Here is a 20,724-nt window from a genome sequence, read left to right as displayed (position 1 = left end):
ATTCATTCTAAAATCCAATGAAAGGGTTCAGGTTAACTGAAGTTCCCACCCTGCACAAATACCTGCCAATGGCTGTTCTATATTTATACAAAGTTTTGTGCTTCATCTAATACTCATCATTAAAGTAGTAATGTCAGATAGTGTCCAAGAGTTAAACATATTGATGGACTATAAACACATTGAGCACTGTAGTATTGTCATGCATTTATCCAACAACAAACTTAATTGATTTTAGTTATAGGATTATATTGACGTAACTTGTACTTCAGAACATGAGGAGTAACAATGACCTACTAATATTATTTAATCCAGAGGTTTGGATAATGTTCTGAGGAGCCAGGTTCAAATTCTGCCATGGCAGATGATGGAATTTGAATTCAATAAAAGTCTGATTAAGAGCCTAATATTGGCCATGAAATTGTTACCGATTGTTAGAAAAACCCCAACTGTTCACTAGTACCTTTTAGGGAAGGAAATCTGCCATGCTTACCTTATCTGGTCTATATGTGTCTCTAAACCCACAGCAACGTGAATGACTCTCACTGTCCTCTGGGCAATTAGGGATGAACAATAAATTTTGCCCTGGCCAGTGATGTCCATGTCCTGTGAATGAATTTTTAAAAAATAAACTGATGTCTTTCTGTATTATTTTTAGTACTTTTTTATGATGGTGTTGTTTAGGTCTATGTATAGGTGATAGGCAGGATGATTTCCCTTTTCTCAATGCCCTTATCTTTTATCTGTTATGACTCATTTATTTTCCTTTATTTGTTTATCTGTCCTTTTACCCTGAAAGGATAACTTTTACCAGTTGCAGAATGGGTCATTAAATAAAGCCCTTTTCAATGATTGTTCATCTTAAATGATTGGGAGGAGAGTAAGAATCAGCATGAAAACATGATATACTCTGTACTGACTGCCTGCATTGCATTGTATTAAAGAAATTCCAGAGTATTTTAGTTTCTCAGATGAAGGAGAACAGCATGGAGCAAGAAAGTCAATACTATGCATTAAAATGTGTGCAGATTGGTTTGCATTGAATTCAGACAAAAGGAAGTGATATGTTTTCTGCCTCAAGAGCAAGAATAGATGAGCTAGTTTTTAACGTTGCTGGTGGAATCAATTGAGAGGTTTACATTAGATGATTTTCTACAGAAGACATTTCCTTATGGTGGCCCCTCTGCAGCAACACACTTGTGAGAATTGCATGACCAGGAAACCAATCTTTCCAAGTAATTCTGTTTATGTAAAACTTATCTCAAATTAAGTCTTTAAAGGTTCTGTGATATTTGCCTTTGCTCTTGATTTTCTCTTTCAAAGGAAGTGGTACATAGAATCCCTACAGGGAAGAAGCAGGCCATTCAGTCCATCAAGTCTACATCAACCCTCTGAAGAGCATCTTTCCAAATGTCCCCTCAATCCTATCCCCTGCATTTCCCATGGCTAATTCTCCTAGTCTGCACATCCCTGGACACTATGGGCCATTTAGCTGGGCCAATCCAGGGCTCTGGGAGGAACCCTGCGCAGACTTGGAGAGATGTGCACACTCCATACAGACAGTCACCTGAGGCTGGAATCAAACCCAAGTCCCCGGCACTGTGAGCAGTGCTAGCCACTGTGCCGCCCATCATGCGAAAGCAAATATAGAGCCAAATAACTTTATTTTTGAAAAAGTCTAAATTTGAGAAGTTATGCTCAGAAGTACATTTAAGATATTTTTTGATCTGGCCTTTACTGGTATGTGCTGGATACACAGATGCTAATATATTGTATGGGCCCTGTACCAACTATGAGAAATGTCACATTTAAGTTGAAATCAATGGTCTAATGTGGCTAACAGACGTCTTGTGTGCTAGCTTCCAGACCATTTGTGCTTCATAGTCATGTAGAGTACCCTAGATGCATTGTAAACTCTGTAACCAATTCTTGTGTTCTCATACAAAGTTTTTCAAAAAGCTATGCATTTTGGAAATCAGAAACAAAAACAAATTGCCGGAAAAACTCAACAGGTTGGCAGCATCTGTGGAGCGAAATCAGAGTTATTGTGGGCGGCACGCAGTGGTTAGCACTGCTGCCTCACAGCGCCTGAGACCCGGGTTCAATTCCCGACTCAGGCGACTGACTGTGTGGAGTTTGCACGTTCTCCCCGTGTCTGCGTGGGTTTCCTCCGGGCGCTCCGGTTTCCTCCCACAGTCCAAAGATGTGCGGGTCAGGTGAATTGGCCATCCTAAATTGCCCGTAGTGTTAGATAAGGGGTAAATGTAGGAGTATGGGTGGGTTGCGCTTCGGCGGGTCGGTGTGGATTTGTTGGGCCGAAGGGCCTGTTTCCACACTGTAAGTAATCTAATCTAATCCTCCTTCAGACCAGATGCTGCCAAATCTGAATTTTTCTATCAATTTCTGTTTTTCTTCTTACATTGTCATCCCTGGTTGACTATGTTGTGCATAACACAAACATAACTCCTATTCTGTCAGCTGGATTTTGTGACCAGCAATGAAAGACACTCACTACTCACTGCACTTAAAACATCCCATAGACATTTTGTGGGTTTTCTGTGACATGAGTGAGCAAGCTCCCTTCAACCAGTCAGATTGGGGAAAAAGATCTCTTTGAGGCAGTCTAAAGCCGGAAGTGTAAATTTGAAAATGTGTTTCATTTATATGGAGTGAAATAAAAACGACACAAAAAAATGTGTACACATAGTTTTAATTTTTTTAATTTCCATCAATAATTAAGATCTGAATAAATGAGATTCCACACTTGTAAATTTTGGTTACAGAGTTTGTTTGGCGATGTTAAAGTTTAACTTACAACAAATTGCACAAGTCTTGACGTTTCCTGGCATATTTAGTGGATCAGTTCTGCACTTTCATACCCATCGTGGATTTTCAAATCAGGTCACTTGGCAAAGAATCAGTGTAGTGAAGCAGAAGCAGTGCAACTCAGCTGCTTCCAAATTTCCACATTGGCACCCACATATGCACAGTTCGGAGTTGTTTTCTAATTTACTCCACAATATCAGTGAATGCTGCGCTGGTTTACTGTTATTCTTATAACAAAATCCAGGCCATAACCTTACCTTTGCTTCTGGCTTTCTCTCCAAGAGACATTTATCACATCTCAAAAAAACTCTAAACACAATGGATTTGTATTCATCATTCAACTCTTAATTCCAGATTTTTATTAAATTCAAATTCCACCATCTGCTGCAGAGAGATTTGAACCTGGCCTCCAGAATATTACCTGGGTCTCTGGATTAACAGTCCAGTGATAATACCACAAGACCATCACCTCCGGAAATGAAGAACTTCAGCTATGACAAGTGGAGAAATTAAGAGAGTCCCTTGTAGAAAGGAGGGATGAGTTTTGATGGGGTATTCCAAATAATGAAGGCGCTAAACAGAGAGGCTAGACACCGAGAACAAGAGGGTGCAGATTTAAAGTAATTGGCAAAGGAAACAAAAATGATACGAGAAAAAGTTTTCTGGTAAAGTTCTGGAATGCAGTATCTGATGGAAGCAAGTTTAGCTGAAGCATTCAAAAGGATATTTAGGCTATTATCTGAAAAGAAAGAACAGGATTATGGAGTTAAATGGGAGAAGGGACTCAGTGAATTTCTCATTGCAGATACTGGGTCACAAGGCTTCCTCTATTCTTCAACAATTCTGTGATACTTTCAAATATAGTCAGTTCTTCTATAATGCAATGGTTGCGTACTTCTGCAACCCTGCATTATAGAAAAATCACGTTTTAGAAAAAGTGCTTAAAATGTTGGTGCTGTAATCGTGTTACAGCCAACACATTTTAAAAGTTTGCACTGTAGAAACAGCATTCCCAATTAGTCAGTTGTGTTACAGCAAATTAGTGTTGATGAAATGCACATTCTAAATGAATGACCTGTACAACGATTGTTTCGTAAGCACATACAGCAGCATTTGCATATAGAGCTAGATTTCACAAAAGCAGTGGGTGGTTATTTCCGGGTATCAGTTCAGAAACATGTTGCATTTTGGATAGTGCCATGAACATATAAATGTCAACTTGAATTGCCATTAACAGACCTTCTGGGCAGATGGTTCTATATCAGATTTGGATTTATTTTTTGCCAAAATGACATTAAAAAAAAACAACATAATTGGCCCAGCTAATCATTGTGTTTGATAATAACTTGTACATCATAAATATCCCAAGATTTAAAGAGGTTTAGAACGTGAGTAGAGTAGAACTAAGTGCAACATTTTGTGAGCTGACTGAAGGCATTATTGGCGAGCAAATACTGGAGGCTTTTATACATGAGGGGGATTGCAAGGTAAGAAGAATTAGATGACTTGCAAATAGGGTTGAAGGTTTAACTGCCAAAGGTGAAGCAGCGCAGAATAACAGATGTATAGTAGCCCAGAACCTAAGAAGGGGAGGGCATATACTAGCAAGTAGAACTTATGTTCCTTTCTAATTGTGAACTCATCTGTAGAGAGGGGTGACCTTATGGAGGTTTACAAAATCATGAGGGGCATGGATAGGGTAAATAGACAAAATCTTTTCCTTGGGGTCGGGGAGTCCAGAACTAGAGGGCATAGGTTTAGGGTGAGCGGAGAAAGATATAAAAGAGACCTACGGGGCAACTTTTTCACGCAGAGGGTGGTACGTGTACGGAATGAACTGCCAGAGGAAGTAGTGGAGGCTGGTACAATTGCAACATTTAAGAAGCATTTGGATGGGTATATGAATGGGAAGGGTTTGAACGATATGGGCCAGGTGCTGGCAGGTGGGACTAGATTGGGTTGGGATGTCTGGTCGGCATAGATGGGTTGGACCGAAAGGTCTGTTTCTATGCTGTACATCTCTATAACTCTATGATTCTTTAATTCACTCTATTGGCAGATGGGGAACCCAGTGATGATTGGCATGAATAATGATGCAAGGTGAGAGATTTAGTGCAGGTTAGCATATAGGCAGTGTCATTCGACATTTGAAGTGAATTTTGGTCAGGTCTAGAAGGCTGACAAAAGTGTATTGTGACCTTGATCACTTTGGAAACATGAATTTTAAAAATAAACATGTTTTAATTGTTAAACTGCTGTTGTGATGTAAGGTTAGTGGCCCAACCTTTTATATCACTTGGATGAATTTGAGCTACTGGCATATGGATGTGTCTGAAGGAATTTAATCAACTTGTAAATATTTCTATAGTCAAGTTGATTTCTTTTAAAATGCATTGCAAAAGGGAGACTTCCTGAAAAGTAATTTTTTTTGTTTATATTGGGTCATTATCATAAGCAAAGTAAACAGTTGTACATTCAACTTCAGTTTAGACGGTCAGGAATTTTTTTTTCCTTTGGATTCTCTTTGGGGGGGGGGGTGTGGGGGCGGAGAGAAGATTTTCTGTTTCAATTCTCAGTTTGAGCAGTTCTGTAGGAGTCTTAGGTGTCTAAAGTAGTTGCTCCTGAGAAAGGGAGGAAGAGGTTTTTTTTTAAAGATATTTTTATTAGAAATTTAATATTTTGACAGATTTACAAAAATAAACAGAACTTTCAAGCACAAACATTAATATAAAAATAGATCTTAAATATATAATCATCAAAATTCAAAGGAATGATACTAAAGAAGAAAGAAAAACAATGAAACTCAGTTAACTACTAATCTAATCCACAATTATCCAGAGTGTATAGTTGAGTCACTTACATCCTTCAAACAAGAGAAAATGTTCTCTAATACACTCATAACAGTATAATAAAAAGAAAACTATTTCCAAACAATAAGAACAAAAAAAATAAAACATGTTTGAATGGAGATCCTCCCCCTTGTTCTCAGGGGGCCTTACTTCCTTTCTAAAGGTCCACCATATCCTCTCCCAAACAGTGTCCCACCCTTAACCCGGGCGCTCCTTAATAGGATTTAGATATAATACCGAGCTAGAGTTAACAGTGAGCGCCCCACCCCCACCCCTCCCCACCCATACCTGAGTATATCTGATAGCATCAATGCCACGTACAAACACACATAACTATAAAATTACAACTCCAACAAATTACAGTTAAGTATAATAACATAAAATAGCAAGAGAAGACAACCCTGCTCCCAGAAGCAAAAGTAAAGTAGAGTAAAGTATCCATTTCTCCCCACGGAGTGTGGAAGAGGCAAGCCATAAATTGTCTCTTACGATTTATTTAAACGAGTCTAAAAGTTCCTTAGCCTCTTCTGGTGATCTAAAATTATACTCGGATCCTTCGTGGGTAAAGCATAACGTCGCTGGGTAGCGTAAGGTGTATTGAATATTTAAGTTCCTTAGACATTTCTTCACCTCATCAAACGCCTTCCTCCTTCGGGCCAAAGCCGGGGAGAAGTCCTGAAATAACATAATCTTGGATCCTTCATGAATCATAGCTTTAGGATCCTTTCCAAGATTTCTGGAGGCATCCAGGAGTATCTGCCTCTCCCTATAACTCTGCAGCCGGAACAGGACCGGGCGTGGGCGCTGGTTTGGGCCAGATCCGCGTACTGCGACCCGGTAGGCCCACTCCACCCTTACCCGGTCAGTTTCAGCCCCCAGGTTTAAAAGCTGGGGCAGCCATCGCTCCAGAAATACTGCTAACTGTCCTTTCCCTTCTTGTTCAGGGAGGCCCAGAAGACGGATATTCTTTCTCCGATTTCTATTATCCAGGTCATCCATGTAGATTTCAAAGGCCCGGACTCTCTGCTCCAGAGCTCGCACCTGTTCTGCAGCTGTTTGTGCTGCAGCCTCGGAGGTCGTGGCCTTTAGCTCCGCCCCCTCCACTCGGCCCTGCAATTCCTCGAGAGCCTGGCTGTACTTTTGTAACTTTTCTTCGAATGAGTTCCATCTCTGTCTGGATTCTGCGATGAAATTGACGAGTGTCGTTTCCAGCCTGGCAATCATCTCTTCAAGGCCTGTTTTTACATCAGCTGCAGCCGGAGGAGGAGAGGAGGGTGGGGGAGGGGTCTTTGTTTTCTGAGAGCTGCGGGATCCCTTTGGTTTACTCATTATCCACTTAATATTAAACTGCTTAAATATAATAGTAAACAGCTAATTAAGGTTAGAAGTTTTTTTTGGGTGGTTTGGTAAGTGTGGTGGAGGTGAGTAACTCACTTTACCCAGGTTTTGGGAAGAGCACTGTAAACTCAGACTTGCTGAGTCGCCGCCATCTTGGATCTCCCCCGAGGAAGAGGTTTAGATTAGTTAAACCAGATGACCTCTGTGTAAGTAGTTTAGTAAAGGCTCTCGACCAGAAGTGTTTGGTTAACGGATGGAAGGGTTATTTGATGCTGAGAAAGTTTAATCTCAGTTGTATGAAAGCTCCAGGAAGAGGCTATCAGATTTTCAAGACCGGAATTTTTAGCCACCGTTAAATTATGGTGTATAGAGAGATGCAGAAGTGAATTCTGTCATTGTGTGTTGTAAAGGGGTTCTTTAGAGATTGATTTTTACCATGTGTTTCAAATTCTTTAAATGGATGTAAGTAGTTTGTTTGATTCAATTTTAACTTCAATTCCTTTTTGTCATAAATTTCTGTTTTATTGTTAAAAACAAATCTTCAATCTTATGTGTTAATGTTTGAGCAAGAGATCACCTTGTTCGAACCAATAAAGTGATCTATCAAGCCAGGTTTCAGTCTGGGATCTGACTTATCTGGTAGCACCATCAGGTGGAAGCAATATATTGTTCGCTGTGATTTTGGGGGCCTTTCATAGTTGACATACAGGAAATAATTAGTGAAGCAATTGGTCTATTATTTTTCATTGCAAAGGAATTGGAATACAATACTAAGAAAATCTTGCTGGAATTGTGTGTGACTTGAGTGAGACTACACATGCAATGCTGTGTGCATATTTGGTCTCCATATCGAAGGAAGGATGTACTTTAGAGGGAACGGATGTACGGTTCACTGGAATGAGTCTTGAGATTAGAGAATTGTTTTTTTGAGGGCTGACTGACTAAAATGAACCTATACTAACTGGAATTTAGGAAAATTAAAAGTGATTTCATTGAAACATGTAAAACTCTGAGTCAGATTAGCAGGGCAATTGCTAAGAGGATGTTTACCTTGACTGGAAAGTCTGCAGCTCGGGGGTTAGTCTCAGGATGTGAAACTTACATTTCTTATTTTAGGCATAAATGGTATTCACTCAGTTATGCATCATTGACTGTATATTCCAAAGGACAATGAATATTAAGTATTTGAGTCTCTTCATGGCTGAGGGAGAATTTTGAAGAGAAATCGAAGGATAGAAAGATCCTAGAAAAGTGAAGTTGAGATGGAAAATCAACCATTGTATGGAGTACAGCCGCCTTGATGGGCAGTATGACCTAATTTTGGACCATTTTAAAATTAATTTGGGGATGTGAGTTTTGCTTGCTGGGCCTAAATGATATTGAGAAGATGGTGGTGAAATGTCTTCTTGAGTTAGTTATGTACGTTTGGCATAGATATATCCACAATGCCATTTAGAAGGAAGTTCCAAGATCTTGGCCCGGCAACAGTGGAGGAACAGCAGTTATATTAAGGATTGAGTTGTTTGGAGACAAACTTGCAAGTGATGGTATTCCCACGTATCTGCTACCCTTGACCTCTAGATGGTAATGGTCATGGATTAAGAAGGTGCTCTCAATTGATGAATTTCTGCAGTTCACCTTGGAAATGGTATGCAGTGCTGTTACACTATGTTGGTAATGGACAGAATGATCGCTGTGCCAGTCAAATGGGCTGTCTTGTCTAGATTTATCGAGCTTCTGGTCTTGTGTTCCAAAAGAGAAATTTAAGAATTGAGGTTTTTCAAAATGTGGTCAATACATGGAATTGATTTTCAAATATAGTAGAAATAAAATCCCTGAAATTTTAAGAATTAATTTACTGTTGCAATGTGGAAGTTTTATAGCCAATTCTGGATAAATGATAATGACCTTTGAAAATGTTGGTGAACGTAAAGGTGACAAAGAAAAGAAAATAAAGCAAGGAATAAGAATAGAAAATGCTGCAAATGTGCAGTGCATCTGTTGGGATTTGTTAGAGAATAGGTGTGTTAATGTTTTGAATTGTAGGTTCTCCTGAATTATGGATTCCTTTCATTACTTTCAGGTGCTGTCAAATCCATCACACATTTCAGACATTTGCTGTTTCTAGTTCAGATTTGCAGCATTTGGGGTTTTTCCCCCCTCATTGGTAATGAAAGGTTGAACTGGCATTGCTGATTGACATGTACTGCCCCAGACTTATTGCCAATCACAGACCCGTTATCCAGTAGAAATGTCAGTGGTTTAAGTATAATAACAAAGTATTACGGGTGTCAATACCTGTAAGAGAGAACTGAAAAATTGATTTGAGTTTTGGAAAATGACTCCCCACTTGCTCAGGTTCTTCAGGCACAAAATATATTGGAACAATATTTTTGAAGATATTAGCCATGTTTTTCTGTTTGGTTTTCTTCCTATCTGCCCCAGAGCACTTTGGAAGATCAGTTGGTGAGTATATTCAGGACTGAAATTGATAGATTTCAACCTGTTAGAAATATCAACGGATGCAGGGATAGTGAAGGAGAATGGTGTGGTTGAAGATTACCAAAATGTCATTGAATCACCGAGCAGGCTCAAAGGGCTGAATGGCCTATATCTGCACCTAATCCTTATGTTCTCTCGCATTTTAGCTCAGAAAATTGGGGGTCCTGAATTAATTGTAAATGTTGCTCAGAGTTGGTTATTGGCATGCACAGAAAAATTACCTGAGTTCTGCTGTTGAATGTTGTAGCTTTTTCTTATTTTTTCTCCTGAATACCTCTGCACCACCATTTTAGCTTAGTAAAATGGAAGTCTGAATCTCTGCCTTCCTCCCTTATCTCCTGGTTGCCACTGTTAATGGACTGAAAGGGAGCACTGAGTCTTCAGTCAGAGTGCCTGCTGGAAGATTGGATCCATCTGTATAAAACATATCAGAGGCGGAGGCTATGTTCAAATCATCCTCGGGTTACAACATTTTCATGCTGTGAATGTTTTAACATTAATTTTGTTGGCACACTATGCACCTACAAAAGTACCTCAATTGCTGTTCAATGTGAAATGTCCAAATTTTATTTATTGAGTCTTCTGACCTGACGTTTATGGAGTTTTCTGTGTAAAATTGATAGAATTCCAATGTTGTCCTCAGTACTTTATCACTTTCAGGTGGTCAGTATTTTTTGAGCCCCACTTTCACAACTTTGATACAAATTTAAAGATTTCCCCTACTTTATCTCGGAAATTCAACTGCTTAACTACTTATACAAATTCCACTTTAGCACAAATCTAGCAGACTTTGTGATCTTGTTTCTCTTATGAACGAGCCCACATAATTGCTCTGAAACAGGAGTTCTCTTTCCACGGATAGAGTACCTAATAATCACCAACATGAAATTCTAGTTGTGTAATAGTAACTTCATATATGAATGGAAAATTCATTAAAACAAATGTTTTTGTGCATAATGGTGGTTATCTTGCTTATGATTTAGTTGGTGTTGGTTTTGCAAAATGTTTGCACAGTCATTATTAAGAGAAAATGCATGGTTCAAGCTGATATTCCCCAATTGTTAAAGCAAAAGCTTTTTAAACTCTTGACAACTTGGAGAAAAAGCATTTCTGGTCCATTTGTTTTGTTTAGACAGAAAGAAAATTACATGTGCAAGGTGGTTGTAACCTAATTTTCCTGAATTATGTTCGCTTTACAAATAAATACAGTGAAAATTGTTTATTTTTGTTTGCATAATGCTTTATAGAATTCACAATTAAAAGTGCCATGCAATCATATTTCACTTTGCAAAAAATACTGCAATTTTGTTTTTAAAGAACAGCTTCCTTATACTTACTGTAACTGAATGCATTGGTGTATTCCTCCCTACAACACTCTAGCAGATATGTAAGTTAATTAAACTATCACATTTCTATTAAGGCTTTCAGTATTTTTGACATTTCTATCCTTGCATTTGGTTGATTCCATAAATTCTTAACACTACTGATGTCAAAAGTATGCCTTTGTGGTACATCTTGTTGGAGCATTCAAAACTAGTTCTTGATGCTCAACGCCCTTTATCCCATTGTAAAATAAAATAAGTGGCTGCAGCAATACAAAATGACAGTCTGGCCGACAGTCAAATATGTACATTTCTGCATTGTGCTGTGTGATAATCCATAGGTGATCAGTCTGCTGTTATCCATGCTCTATTCCTGATGAAGGGCTTTTGTCCGAAATGTCGATTTTCCTACCCATTTTGCAAATTACCCCAATTCAGAGTTCCCTTTACAGGAATGGATATAAATGAACACTCAAATCAAGAATGAATTGGATTTCAGTATTAATGAAAAAAAAGACTCTTTTTGACAAAGCTTTTCATCTTTCACTCATCAGAGAACTTGCAAGAATACCCATTCAAGGGGAAAACCAAAATCTATGTTGTATGAGAACAGAATGCTGATGCATTTGCCAGCCAATATTGGTGTTCCCCGTGAATTGGTATTTTTACTAGTTTCCCTGAAAAGTGCAAGGTTAAAACCTTCAAAAAAAAGTCTTTCTTTTTGTAGCAATATTTAAAGTTCTGTACTACCAAAAAAAACTGTAGGGAATATTATATTATATTCAGCTATATTGAATTATTGGGAGAGGCCAAATAGGCTGGGACTTTTTTCACTGGAGCGTTGGAGGCTGAGGGGTGACCTTATAAAATCATGAGAGGCATAGAATAGCTAAGGTTTTTTTCCCAGGCTGGGGGAGTTCAAAACTAGAGGGTGTAGTTTTTAGATGGGAGGAAAGATTTAAAAAGGACCTGTGGGGTAACCTTTGCATGCAAAAGATTGTATGTGTATGGAATGAGCTGCCAGAAGAAGAGGTGAAGGCAGGTACAACTACAATATTTAAAAGGCATCTGAATGGGAACGCAAATAGGAAGGGTTTAGAAAGATATGGGCCATAGGTTAGCTAATGGAAGCAGGTCAGATTGGGATGTCTGGTTGGCATGGGCGAATTGGATGGAAGCGTCTGTTTCCTTGCTGTATGAATCTATAAGTTTACTGGATACTGACTATTTGAGAGCATTCATTTTTTTTAAGAATTTGAATATTTTAACATGGAGTTAATGATCTATATCAATATCTGCTGCTAATTATAAAACAGAACCGACAATGGACAACTCCAGAAAGGCAGCTGATGTTCTTGGCCTGCCAATCAGCAGGGGCACTAAAGAAAATCTTTCAGATTATTTTTCTCTTTTTGAAATATGCTAAACTCCTGTTCCAGAGAAGCATAATCTCCTTGATTCTAAGATTTAGACTCCGGACTACTAATTGGCAGTGTAACATCCAAATCTTGCATTGAGCAGACGAACTTCAAATTGTCCGGAATATGCAAAATGTGCTTGTAGTTTATTTTTTTTGAGGATTGTGACTCGATTTTGCCAAGTTTAAAGACACAAAATTGATTCCACATGGTATCAGAATCTATGCTATAATGCTAATTTTTTTTAACTGAAATAGAATAATGTACATGTTAAAATGAAATGCTGGTGCTCAAAGGGTTACAATTTATTTGATCTGGGGCAAAGGAAGAATTGTTGAGGTGAACATTAAAAGAAATGAAGTGTGGCCCTTGGGGACTTTTCTATGAATACCCAAAGGCAGATTAACTTTTTACAATTGAGGCTTTTTCTTTGAAGGAATACTGGTATTCTTCCCCTCGATATATGCATTTACTGTTGGAGTCCATTATTTAAGTGTGTAATTTTTTGTTAAAAATCATCTAATATCCTTTGTTGTACTCTCTTGCGATTTCATCCAGATCATAGCAAATGGCAGTTATCTGTTGAGAAAAGAGTTTATGTAAATTACAGGGGCTTCTTGGATTTTTCCAGTCGTGTAGTAGAGAGACCAGAAGAGCAAAAAAAAATCAGGCAGTTCTTTGGAACAGATCCTGCTGAAGACAAGTCTGTTGTTTCAGCCGTTTGGCCATTTGTCAGCAATTCTTTCGACTTCTCTCCTGTGCTGTTGCTTGGCAACATGGGCTGGAGCAATCAAACCATGGCCAAAGCAATTCAGAGAGCAGATTGTTGGGTGATTTATTAGCAAGGCTGTGAGCTGAGTGAGCTAGGCAGCTGAACTGGAGCCTTAAGCAGGAGAGCATAGAAAAACCAACAGCACTTGAATGTTGTTTTATAGATGAACCTACAATGTTCACGATTACTGAGTAAATAATAAAGGTGTTCCAATTAAATGAGTGAAAGATTAAATGTTCAGGTATAATTAGAGGTTACCTCTCCAGTTATACTTTACATTCAGACCTAATTAACCAAGATAGGTACAGCAGTGGTCTGATGCAGGGCAAACGTATATTCCATTGAGGTTGGATAGTATTAAACAGGAAGCTTTGCTTTTGTAGCAGTTCATGTATTCTGTGTTTATTTCTCAGGTCACTTAATGTGTTTGTGGTAAGGCTGACACTGCAAACAACATGCAGCCATCTTATACTAATATTGTATAGTTAAAATATGAGCATGCGTTCTGAACACTAGGAAAATTTTGACTTGACAACAAAAGCAGATGAAACCGTGAAGTAAAAACAAAATGCTGGAAGCACTCAACAAGCGAAGCAGCATCTGCAGTGAGAGAAAAATGTTTTGGTTATCATTTCAAGACTATGACTCTATCCTTTGAAAGGTCATAGACCTGAAAGGTTAATGGAACCTTTTTCCTTGTATTTCACATTTCCAGAATCTGAGTTATTTTCTTCATCTTTAGTTTTATTGAATCCCTAAAATATTTTCTGTAATGTGTAATGATACTGACTTCTTTGAAATGATGTTTAAACAACAATATATAGTATTGACATCTAGTTTTTTTTTTCAAAAATTCAGTCATGGGATGTGCGCATCACTAGCTGGCCAGCATTTATTACCCATCTGTAGCTGCTGTTGAACTGAGTGGCTTGCTGGGTCATTTCCGAGGGCAATTGAGAGTCAACCACGTTTCTATGGGTCTGAAGTAATGTGTAGGCCAGATCAGGTGAGTATGGCAGATGAGGTGAAACGAGAAGATAAATTTTACGGCCCATCACATCTCCAAAACATCAGTGAAAGCTTTGTCTAAAAGCGATTACTTTAAAGTGCAATAATTGTTCTTAAGCAAAACTGCACAGTAAGATTCCACATTCAAAGGGGAGAATGAGTCATGAATCAGTTTTGCTGCTGGTCGCTCCAGATGTCATTATCCTATCCAGCTCTCCTTGTTACTAATGTCAGCTTTCTGGCCACCCTTGCACTTTGCCAATCTGTAAAATGAAGCAAAACATGTATATATTAAAATTCTTCAAAGAAAATTTAGTTCGCCTTGCATATTTTTAAACTGTAAATGGTTCTAAAAATTGTGATTAGCTTCAAAGTTAGCAGATAACACTGTCTTTATCAATATTTTCATCTCTTTGTTGGTTGGCTACTGGAGATATATTACAACTATTCTTAAAAGCGGCTTGTCAAACCTTGAAGCAGTATTTATTTTTACTGGGCCATTGTATATGATAGGTCAGCAGCATAAAAATTAACTTTGTGCTGGCTACTGTACTGTGAAACAATTCATCCTTTTCAACAAAAGAGACGATGAATAGATTGTAGTACAGTGTTTTCACATGGTTTGGCTCCATTGATTTGAGATACATTTTATTTAGGCTGGGAAATATGTTTAAAAATAAATAATTTTTAAAAACTTAGTAAGTATTGTGATTTTAGAGAAGATTTGTACCTCAGATTGTGGATCAGGTTGTAAGTTTGCTTGCTGAGCTGGTAGAATTGTTCTCAGCTATTTCATCACCATGTTAGGTAACATCATCAGTGAGCCTCGGATGAAGCACATGTGTTCTGTCCCATGTTCTATTTATGTGTCTTGGTCTGTTACGGTGGGTCACATCATTTCTGGTTCTTTTTCTCAGAGCTTGGTAAATGGGGTCCAAATTGATATGTATGTTAATGAAGGTTCGGTTCGACTGCCCAGCCTCTCGGAATTCCCGTGCGTGTCTTTATTTAGCCTGTCCCAGGATGGATGTATTGGCCCAGTCAAACTGTTGTCCCTCTTTGTCTCTGTGTAAGGATACTGGTGATAGTTGGTCATGTCTTTTGGTGGCTAGTTGATGTTCATGTGTCCTGGTGGCTACTTTCCTGCCTGTCTGTCTAATGTAGTGTTTGTTGCAGTCCTTGCAGGACATTTTGTAAATGACATTCATTCTGCTGGTTGTTGGTACTGGGTCCTTTCAATTCATTTTGCTTTAACTAACATAGGGATTGAAACATCCTGCAATTCAGGTGTTTGTATTAAATTTGACATACTAAATATAATGCTTGCTTATCCTGGAAAAGTATAATTATGCGTATTCAGTGTAACTGCCCTCATAAGTTATATCATAAAATAATGATCCAAACTTTACAAGTAACTAAATTTGATGGAATCCTTAAAGATCTCTGTTATGAGCAAACTACAAACACTTCTTTAACCTGAGAGGCAAGAGCTTAGCTTTCAGCTTCAATTATGCAATTAATATCAGTACTGCATAATCTACATCTTGTATAATTTGTTTTTCCCATTGGCATTATTTAAAGAGAGTACTTACTATACCTACCAATTATTAGATGGAATGAAAAGTATTATATATTTTTGTTCATAGTGAGATAGTACTTTTCATGTTAAAAATGTGGCAAATTGACAGATAAAATATTTCATGGAGTGGATGTTTTGCAGCAAAAACAGCCATGAGATCTGTACACATTTTGTGTGTCACTCAGAAATACGAGCCAATGTGCTTTAATGTTTCAGTCCGAAGAAGAGTTATGTGGGACTTGAAATGCTAACTTTAATTTTTTCCCCATTTATGCTGCCTGCTGGATTTATCCAACACTGTTTTCATTTCGTATCTCTAGCACTTTTCTCTTATTTGGTAATGCTTTGGGGACCATGGCAAATGGTGAAATTTGAATTCAATAAAGCTGGTTTACTGGCAATCACCTAACAATTGGCAGTTGCTGTAGAAACACATCTGGTTCACTAATCTACATTAGGGAAGAAAATAAGCCATCTCTAACTCGATCTGGCCTAGATGTGACTACAGACCCCAGAAATATCATTAAGGAGCTCCCCGGGGCGCTGGGAGAGCTCGTTGTTCTCTGAATAACATTACAGGAGTTTTTAAATCCACCTGAGATGCAATTTAGATGACATTTTATCCAAAAGATAAGGCAGCTCCAAATGTGCAGCATTCCCTCTGTATTCTAAGTCTAGGCTGTACTTTCACGTATAAAATGGTAGTACTGTCCTCACCCAATGTTGGCCCGTGGAGACCTAGACAATATAGCAGTTAACAGGTACACTTGTGTTTTCCTGTATCCGGGGATATTGAACTCAACTGCAGCAACTCACCACTTGTTTGTGGTTGAAGTTGATAAATGGTGTGTAAATTAGATATTGGGCGTCTAGTTTTCATGGAATGTGCTTTATTGTTTTTTGGTCCATCAGCGGTGCGATGCTAATGTAAATTTGCTTGTTACCTTGTTGATGGAATAGTTACCGGAAATCTTAATCTCAAAATCTTTGCCTTAATTTTTACTCAAAAAAAATCAATGACCTACTTTTTTTGAAAGCAAAGTTGTTTAATTGTAGTCAACAGAAAGAACTATTTTACGAAGAGAAAATGTTCGTGCATTAACAGGTTTAAATTATAGGGTTGATGAAATAATTGGTCGGATCAAGTTCATTATCGGATTTAGTGTAATCCATGGCAAAGCTTACTCAATGTCCGTTATCTTTGTGACAAGAAAAGTCGAATCTTAGAGGCTGCCGATGTGCCTTTCTGCGTCTCGATAGCAGCGTTGTGAATGGATTTGTGCGGCTCACTGAACACATGAAAAGGGCTAGTTAATGAGATTACAGGAAAGTACTTGCTGAAAAAAGCGACTTGGCAACATAGTTGCTTTGGTGATGTTTCTCTGTGTTGCTTTGAATACATATTCTGGGCTGTTGGGAATCAGTGATCCATACCAGGTTTTATGTCTGACCGGAGACGAGAGAACCCAGCAAGAGATCGCGTGTAAACCACCCCCTTTGTAGTGTTGGAGCAGAGAGTGACAAGGTATTTCTCGCTTGTATGCTCCCCCTCTGCCACTTACTGACGGCACACTGACATTACCAGGGACTGGGAGAAAAGGAAAAAAAAGGTCCTTCTCGCTTTCCTTTTGTGCTTTAATTGTTGTCATGGTTTACTGAAGTCAGGCCAAGCCGTGAAGAAGTGCAAGCCTTTCCTGCGCTGTGTGTTGTCTGTATTATGTAGGGTGCCTCCAGTCTGAGTGATTAGTGGCTCGTATAGAAAAAGGATCTCTGTGCAGTACAATTTCCGCCATTTTCCTTGCTTCCCCTGGTGTATTTTTTCTCCCTCGCAGTCGAATCTTAGCAAAGGCTGTTCCCTCCCGCCTCCCTTATTGACTCCTCTTTTCTTGCCAACAGAAACGCTTCATTAAGGGCTTGAGACAGTACGGCAAGAACTTCTTCAGGATCCGTAAAGAGCTGCTTCCAAATAAGGAGACGGTGAGTTTTTTTTTCTATTTAATTGATCTGTGTTGGTTTCTGGTAATCAATCTGCTGGTGTTCGATTGGTTGTTTTTCTTCTTGATTGTGGTTTCAAAAACTTGTTGTGGAGATTTGAAGGGAAGTAGAGTGGTTTGGCATATCAACAAAAGTAATTTCGAGTCAGAACAGATATTTATAATTAGTGATATGTTTGTGAATCATTCTGGTAGTCTAGAAGCTTCTGTTACTACCTTGCAGGTGCCATTTATCTAATAGTGGTTTTTTAAAAAATCATATGTGTCTCCGACTTCTAGCTACGGAGATAATTTTTTAACAAAAACACCATTGTGCTGGGTGTACCGTTTAAACTGCGAGCAATTTAATTTATTGCCGTCAAGTGTCTTTCTTTCGTTTTCTGCCTCGCTCTCTGTGTGAAGAACTTGTACACTATTGTGTAATGTTTTTCAGCAGAGACTGATGTACAAGTGACCTTCCTGCAGCTCATCTGCCACCCCTTCTTTATCCACTGTGTCCTTTTTCCTTTCTGTTTGTTCAGTCTTCAGACAGACTCACTGAGGGTTCCATGTCAGATGCACTATCTTAACTTCTGACAAGCCAACCAGCTAATCATTCACAGCTTGTGGTGGCTTTGAATGAGGAGGGGGGAGGGTTAAAGGTCCGCACTTCTTGTTTAGAGAGTGAAGTAAATCAGGCAGCAAACAAGTGGTAGATTGTTTTAAGGCAATTATGCCTATAGAAAGTTTCCTTGTGGATAACATGCATAAACAGTTTGGTGTTCTGTCACCTTTTCGTTTCATTGTGCATGAAACAAAACAAATCTACTTCTGAACATCTCCCTTGTTAGGTTCTGAACGGTGTTAACTGCTTTTACTTTCATTGCAACCGTGACCAATGATTTTCAGTTTCAAGGAGTGCAACTTAATTGCATCTTCCAGTCAGACTGTTTATAGTGGGAAGCATTATCCTTGTTGTTTGTATAGTTTAATTCCCTGAAATCACATGTAAATAAAATTATTTTGCTAATTTGACGATTCACTGTTTACCATGCATGAAGGATGTCCCCAGGTGAGGGAAAAGGTAAACATAAAATTTGAGGCATTAAATAACTTTAGTGGCCCCATGACTCTGCATTTGGCAGCTGATATTTCTGATCCTGGAGTACTTCTTTAAGCAATGACCTGTTTACAAATACATTCTTTAAGTGTGAAAATATTAGGCTAGTTTAAAGAAATTTTGATCTGACTTTTTTCTATCCCTTATTGGTCAAAAATTTCATAAATTACTTTGCCTCACCTTATAGAGAGCATAATCTGTCATTGGCCTCCCCGATTGTGAAAACGCCAATAAAACTCACCTCCATCTGCTGAAAGAGGTTCCAAAGGATGCATAATTGTTACTTAAACTTCTATTTCCTCAGTTATTTTTGCTTTTCCCTGCCTCTCCAATTCTGAGACCTGTAGCTTTCTCAGATTTTCTCCTTCTGAACAATTGTGGCTTGTTATAGCTACTTCATTCTTTTCCATCAAAAACACTGATTTATATGAAAGGTGCGTGATGTTTATTTTTCAGCATTTATCCATTTCATCTGTTTCATGTTTTAAATGACAATCTGAGAGGGAAAAGGTAGTTGAGGGGATTTTTGAACTTTTACTCTCAAATACCACTGTACCTTACATGCACGTTACGTGTCGTTAACCAACATAATTATCCATGGACAAGCTGATTAAGTAATGTGGGAAATGAGAACAGCAAATTCTGGAAAAACTCAGCAGATCTGGCAGCATCTGTGATCTGCCGAGAAGGGAACAAAGTTAACATGTTACATCCTAAGTGCCCTTAAACATTGTTTCTATGGTCGCACATGCTGCTGCACATGCTGCTTGACTTGCTTGGTATGTGCTGCATTTTCTGTTTCTATTTCATATTTTCAATATCATTTTTATTAAATAATATGAAGGTCTCAGCAGTCGTAATCTGTGCTTTTCATTGCTACAAGCATATTCTAAGCACTTTCTGTTTGTAGTCCATCAGAGCATCACTGACAACCCGGCTTCAGGCAGTTGAAATTTACCATATTTACGAACTGCTGTCAATTTGGGCTTCAGCCACTGTCGTTGACCAAGTATGCCCAATTGTTCTTCCCCTCCCCCCAAAAAAAACCTCTCAATTTAGCTTGTCATTTCTTTCTGTCCCATTATCAAAAACTGTTACCTAACAAATACTGGCGAGAACAATCTACTGCTAGGCCTCTGGCGTTGCATCTGTATAACATCCAGCTAGAAAATGAATACAATTGCTAAAGGATTATTTGCCCTCTGGGACAACAAACACTGGTTTCTCTTTGCTACTAAGCTGACTAAATGTGTACAGAAGCAGAAAGCTATTTTCCCTCTTGATCAGATCAGGTCATTCTACTTTCCACATATGCTCCCGAGTGCTGTTCTTCCTTGGCAACAACTCAAAGGAATGTAGGAGCTCAATCCTTGTTCTGTTTTCATTAAGGGAGGAGAGCGCTATATAGTGATCACATTGAATTACTAAACTTACTGTATCCAGTATTTTGGTAAATTAATTGTGATAAGATAAGAGGGAGTAATGTAAAAATAACTCCTGAAATATATTCTTTATGTGAATTCTGCAACATGAATACTGAGAAATATGAACTTGAGGATGGGGAGAGCACTTTACCTTAGCTATTAGAGATTACAAATCTTACCAAGGTACATAGCACACATAGGGGTCAGTATTATGTGCTTTTGGGTAGTCTTGGGTTCACAAAAAGAGATGTTTTATTGAATTGTTACACTGGAAAGGTATCAGTAAGGTGGTGTCTGACCATTTGGGTTAATATAGCAAACCCTAGCTGTGATCTCATCAGTTGTGCCACCAAAAGTCCCAAACACAGAACCCCATATGCTCATCGAAGCTTCTCAATAACAGTAAAGAGGACTTGCCAATTTTCTCTCATCTCTGCTCACTTAGACTTAGGTTTAAAATCAACCTTATTATTCTAACACCATCTTCATTGCCATGATTAGTACTCATGATTTGGAGATGCCAGTGTTGGACTGGGGTGTACACAGTTAAAAATCACACAACACCAGGTGTCACAATCACCTGATGAAGGAGCGTC

General features: G+C 38.5%; 1 protein-coding gene across 6 annotated transcripts in view; it reads left to right on the top strand.

The window, feature by feature from the left end:
- Positions 1-20,724, top strand: part of rerea (arginine-glutamic acid dipeptide (RE) repeats a) — a 575,418-nt gene that overhangs the window by 451,398 nt on the left and 103,296 nt on the right. For all 6 annotated transcript variants that reach the window (XM_060851827.1, XM_060851826.1, XM_060851825.1 and 3 more), the window contains one exon: positions 17,508-17,588. In XM_060851827.1, the coding sequence (XP_060707810.1) occupies positions 17,508-17,588 (81 nt within the window). The remainder of the gene's footprint in view (positions 1-17,507; positions 17,589-20,724) is intronic.

This window comes from Hemiscyllium ocellatum, chromosome 37 (assembly GCF_020745735.1).
Source record: "Hemiscyllium ocellatum isolate sHemOce1 chromosome 37, sHemOce1.pat.X.cur, whole genome shotgun sequence".
NCBI lineage: Eukaryota > Metazoa > Chordata > Chondrichthyes > Orectolobiformes > Hemiscylliidae > Hemiscyllium > Hemiscyllium ocellatum.
The sequence above is the reverse complement of the archived record's forward strand: the minus strand, read 5'-3'. Positions and strand labels throughout refer to the sequence as shown.